The sequence below is a fragment of the Halyomorpha halys genome, unplaced genomic scaffold, assembly GCF_000696795.3.
Source record: "Halyomorpha halys isolate HHAL.00 unplaced genomic scaffold, Hhal_1.1 Scaffold136.1, whole genome shotgun sequence".
In the NCBI taxonomy this organism is placed as follows: Eukaryota; Metazoa; Arthropoda; class Insecta; order Hemiptera; family Pentatomidae; genus Halyomorpha; species Halyomorpha halys.
In genome coordinates this window covers 822,378-828,239 of record NW_027111614.1, presented here as the reverse complement: position 1 = coordinate 828,239, position 5,862 = coordinate 822,378, and the positions used below count along the sequence as shown (strand labels likewise).

The 5,862-nt window shown below is 34.5% G+C and overlaps 1 protein-coding gene across 1 annotated transcript in view; it reads left to right on the top strand.

Annotated features, from left to right (window-relative positions):
- Positions 1 to 1,477: 1,477 nt before the first annotated feature.
- The window catches only part of LOC136796296 (uncharacterized), a gene marked incomplete at its 5' end in the record, with an annotated part of 45,527 nt that continues 41,142 nt past the window's right edge, over positions 1,478 to 5,862 (top strand). The window contains 1 exon segment of the mRNA XM_067049705.1: positions 1,478 to 1,712. Coding sequence (XP_066905806.1) covers positions 1,478 to 1,712 — 235 coding nt within the window.

Below are 5,862 nucleotides of genomic sequence, written 5' to 3'. Positions count from 1 at the left end.
ACCCAAACCCACTAGTTTCTAACCTTGCTTCCTCTTCCATTCCTGGCAATCCTCCGAGGCGCCTGAAAAGAAGATGGCCTCGTGACCTTATATTGTAAACAGTTTTTAGAGTTCTACTACTGGGTAGTTTATCTACATCCTGTATCATATCATTATGTCATTATGATCAAATTTACTTGTTGTATTTTTATACAGTAGTAAATATCAATAAATTAAAAAAAAAGATAGATAGTGATCTTATAATATCAATATCAAGCAAAGCAATATCATCGAGTAGTGGACGTTACCTCGTCTTTATTGGACTACTTCACAAATTCCTAAACTCCTACATACTTTCTCATTATACGCTTCTCTTTTCGCTGAGAGATTATTCAAAGTAAACCACAATGGTTCATATTCATCCTTCCTTTCATAGTCCACAGGTATTCCTCAGTCCCATCCTCTACACAGACTATATAGTTGACATCCCAACCAATTTTAATACTACACTCACCATATATGCCGATTACACATGTGTGCTTGCAGTTAATAATTGCATCCTAAACTCTCCAGTCCCATATCACAAACCTCGAAGAATTGTGCTGAAATTGGAGGACTACAATAAATCCCAACACACCGCTTTTAATCTTCGAATTAAACCTATAACTTCCCACTCTACATTATACTCTAATTAATGCTTCACTAATCCCAATCAGACTGATCCAAAATCTTGGACTACATCTGAATAAACGACTAACTTAAATTTAAAAGACAGAAAAAATGTTCTTTAATAACCGACAGTTACAACACTTACTGAACAAACAGTCTAAACTACCCATCCATTACAAAAGATTGACCTACATAACCATAATAAAGTGTATCTAGACACACGAAGTTGAGCTTTGTGGCTACACTAAACCTTCGAATACCTCTCGCAGCCAATCCTTACAATCCAAAATCCTCAATGCTTCTTACTTTGTCACAAACAAAATCATACATCAAGACCTTAATGTTCCCTATGTAACCGATTTAGCCCGAACCAGATATTCCTTCCATTACAAACTCCCTAACAACTAAAAACCACTAGTTTCTAACCTCATTTCCTCTTCCATTCCTGACAATCCTCCGAGGCGCCTGAAAATAAGACGGCCACGAGCCCTGCTAGTACAAAATGTCATTAGAGTGCTACCAATGGGTGGTCTCTCTACACGCCTGTAACACTCCTTTTTAACTAAGATCAAATTTACTAGATGTATTTTTATATAAATACAGTAGTAAATGCCAATAAATAAATATTAATAATAAAGTGAGATAAGGGGGCCCTATAATCATGGAATATTATGGGTGGGATAGGAAGGAAAGATTCTCCACTATGAAAGTAATATTTTTTTTGTCAGGAAAGGTATCCCTAATCAGTTAAAATTATATTATTATTGTGTTACTGTAAATAAAATTTTATTATTATTATTATTGTAACATATTAATGATACTGTTTCAGGCTCGAAGCTACTACACCACAGAGGGTCCCAAGATCGAGCATGATGGGGGACTGTACTCCCGTTCCACGTCCCTCAAGTACCCACTGAACCGACTGAACCTGGACAGTGGCCTTGTGTACCTCAACTGTACCAGTTCAGTCGGGGCCCTCCCGTCTCAGAGCACCCTTTTCACCGTCAGGGTGTCCTCTCCCTCCGCCAACCAGAAGCTCGCTCAGCAAGGCCTACATAATTCAGGTAGTTATCCTATAGTGGTCTTAGTTATATCAATTGTATTTATAGATGTTGTACTCTCTGTGTATAAGACCCTAGCTCGAACTTTAAATTAATCTATGATTGCCAGCTTGTATTACGAGCTTTCCACTGCTATATCCAGCCATGTGTACATTATCTCCTGTGTGTAAGTGTACGTTATCTCCTCCTTTGTGTACGTTATCTCGTCAACATTGGAGCGTGAAATACCATGGAAACACGCGGGAGTCTTACACGCATATATATATTTTTTATCCACAACTGTTTATTATATTCTATTATATTTCAATATTTTAAGTGTGAACAAATATAAAGTGAGTAGTGGTACTATAATGAAAAACTCATTCCGTTCTTATATTTTTACTTTCACTTACCTATATTTGGAATATATAGTAAGGGAATATTTCGATCGTGCAAACTTTAAAATTTTATTTTTGTCGAAAATGCATCTTTTTGAGAGTTCCTTTGTGAATGTGTTGCACCAACTTTTTCGGTAAAAATCGATCGACCCGAATTGCTACTTTATGTAAGATTTAATACGTTTTAAAGAACAATCCAATATGAAACGTAAAATAAAATTATGTACCTCTGAAAAATAAATCGTAATTTTTAACTAGAGAGGACACAATTTGATAACATGTTTTAATAATTTATAAATTACATTCACCAACTTTTTTTTTTGTTTATAAAATATCTTCTTTTGAATCCAATTCTATTGTTTATCAGTTTAAATTATTATCGTTGCATTACCTCCTCTACATTAAATAATCCGTCGTTTAATTTAAAATCATTTTAATTTCTGTACAATATTATTTCATCCTTTTACTGAAGCAGTTAGCGGATTGATCGAATAACGTACTTTTTTTGGCGAAATCACCAATAAAAAAGAGTTGTTATTTTGACATCTTCCATAAATTTATTTTCTGCCTTAAGGATATAATGAAATCTCCATTTTTATCATTTGCATATAAATTTATATCACTACAAAATCCCTCTTTGAGAGACTTTGTCTTAGATTATTCCAACAATAATGAATTTCAATATTGTTATTTAAAATAATAATTTACAGTAACTCAATATTTAGGAGATGGTCAGAGGTGTGGTCAAAAAGAAACGAAAAATAGTTAGCAACTATTTATTTGGCAATGTTTCGCCCCACTTTGCAGGGCTTCATCAGGGTTAAAAAAGATACAAATAGAAAATGAAATGAAAAAATAATTTTATTCTGGGACATACGTCCCCTAAGAATAAATGGATAGTTCATATATTAAGATTTTTGTCTGGCAAGCATTCAAAAGTTTCCAGTAAGTGAAATGAAATTACATTGGGATATTGGCTTAACTACTGTTTATAATGTTAATCAATATATGCCTATTTATTTGATTACAATGATGCGGTGGTTTGGTTATACAATAATTGAAGGAAAGAATGGAAGAGTACTGGTGAATAGAGATGGGAAGAGAATTCCAGAAGGAGGTTGCACGTATAACGAAGGATTTGCTAAAGAAGGCGGTTCTATAGGAGGGCACATATAAATCAATCGGTTGGGATCTGGTGTTTAATGAGTGGATGGATGGACAAAGAGTGAGGAGATCTAGGATATAGGTAAGTTTTTGATTTTAAGAACTTGGAATAGGAAAACACCAAGGAGGTATTGCCTTCGGGAGGTTGGATAGAGCCACTTCAACTCGGTATACCAGCGGGAGACTTGAGAGCGCCTTGGGAACCCAAAGATAAATCTTACGAAGCAATTCATGATTCTCTTCAGTCTCAACTCTAGTCCTGCAGATAGCCCTCCATAGACCAAGGAACCGTAGTCGAAGTGGAGGAATACAAGAAAGCATATTAGGAGCTTACTGGTATTTTGATGAATGGAATTGTTTCAGTGCAGTTATGGATTTGAAAATATGAAATAAAATTAAAATATATTTAAGTTTCTATAAAAATAAACAAAGTAAATTAAAGAGAATACAAATAAGATGTACGGTGAAAATTATAAATAAACAAGAATTACAAAAAGTATTAGACAAAATGCAATTCAAAATAATAACAAATAAAAAACTAGACAAAAAGAGAATATAAAAATTCAGTGCACACTAAAATACGAGAATAATAATAAAATAGAAGTAAAAAATAATAATAATAATAATAAATAAAATAGGACAACCTCCTTTCTGAATGACCGAAAGTGAAAGAACAAGACAAAGGTGGATGAAGGTATCAACTGGGTAGGAGAGTGAGGGAATTCGTTACATTTGAAAACAAACCGATAATAAATAATATTAAAGTAAGATAATATTATGAAATATAAAAAAAATATAAATGTAGGTAGATATTAAATAATATTATGAACAATATGAAAATAATGAACCTACATTATGGATTGTAGCATGAAGGGGCATGGCTTCAGTTCTTTGTAATAGGACACTGTTTTTAGAGCAACGGTTATTCAGGGAGGTGATTTTTTCTAGACCATGCTTAAACGCCAATTTTTTCCCCAATTAAAGGTACTCGCTTGATTAGGACGAGTGGACGTACAGGGTTGACTTACAGCTACAGTGTAACAGAAAATATTTATTTGCCCAGCCAGGAGAAATTATATAAAAATATATATAGATAAAATACAAATATGCAATAAAAATATTGTTCCTTTTTGACGGCACCCCAGAACATCTCTAAATTTCGATATTGTTATGAACGGTATTCGAGTCGATAAGATTTAACGTTATAAGTTTCTCCATTCGAATTGATTGCATCGATAGAGATGGGATTTCCCTTTCTTTGTTTATAGCATCGAATTTCTAACGTCTCTCTCTCTTTCGAATGTTGGACAATTGAAGTACTCTCGCATCGCTATGCCAGATTTAAAGGACCCATTCCCGCCTCCCGGGAGGAGAGTTATTCGACTGCGATCTGTTTCACATTCCGAAGGAGAGTAGCGGGTCCCCCTAACGGCATACGATGGAAGGAGGAATAGAAGAATCCAGAAGAAATAAGAGCATCCTTCGACTCGAAGAATTTACAGTCCCTGGAGCTGTTGGCGACAATGAATACCAATGAGTTTCTTGTTCACAGTACGCGGCCCCAATGTCTTCTCTTCTCGTATTAAATCTTACGCTTTGCCGCATCTTTTTCTCCTTACCGCGGAGTAATATCTTCTATATAATTTACTATCTTATACCTCCAGAAGATCCTAATTCCATTACATTAGCAAGGATAAAAATACTATTTTAAGTCATTCACTCAGAAAAAAAAATATTTTTTTCGCGTTGATGTCTAATCGATCATAACTATCTATCGATAACAATTCGAAACTGATCGTTTATAAATAATATTCTACGTGGATGATTATATACACATTTTATTATATTTGTAGTTTTATTTGTTTAACCCGGGACCTTTCCGTGCATTACTGAAGGTACTCAGATTGTATTTTAAACGAAATTTCAAATTAGTGTGAAACAAAGGGGTTTGAAGTATAGAACATTCCACCTTCAAATCAACATTTATATATTTTCTATTGGATCAAGTATTAGTCCCTGGAAGGGCAGATCGTATTAGTGTGTTAATTAATTATATTTTGAAATAAAATAAACGAGTTAAATAGAGATTAGATGGTTTTATATGTTAATATATAGCTTATCTGCTGAAGTGTTGGTTGAAAATGATGAAAACAATGTATACGCTTCAGATATCCAGAAAAACATATTTCCCGATCAGAGGCTGGCCAGCATGTCCCCGTGGGAGTAAGGGCAGTCCAGGTTCTTGCATACCACGATCTATATCAATATCCGGTGCCCGCAACAGGCGGGAGCATCAGAAAATGAGACCCCTGACCCTGACTTCAAAGAAATCAAAGGAAAGGCCGAAAATATAGTATTATGTAAATCCGACATTATTCTTTAGCGCACTAACTCGGTCTCCACTGGCTCATTACCAGTAACGCGGTGTGAAGACTGCGATGAGACCTCGAAGAGTCCCCTCATATGGGGTATAGAGTGGGTTCGGGGATTCTCTGGTCGAGTTTGTTAACATTGTAAATAATAGTATAAATTTGATTAGTGCATTTTATTCTTATAATATTTCAAAATATAACTTATTTTGTTTTATCCATATTTCTTCATGTACATAGTTT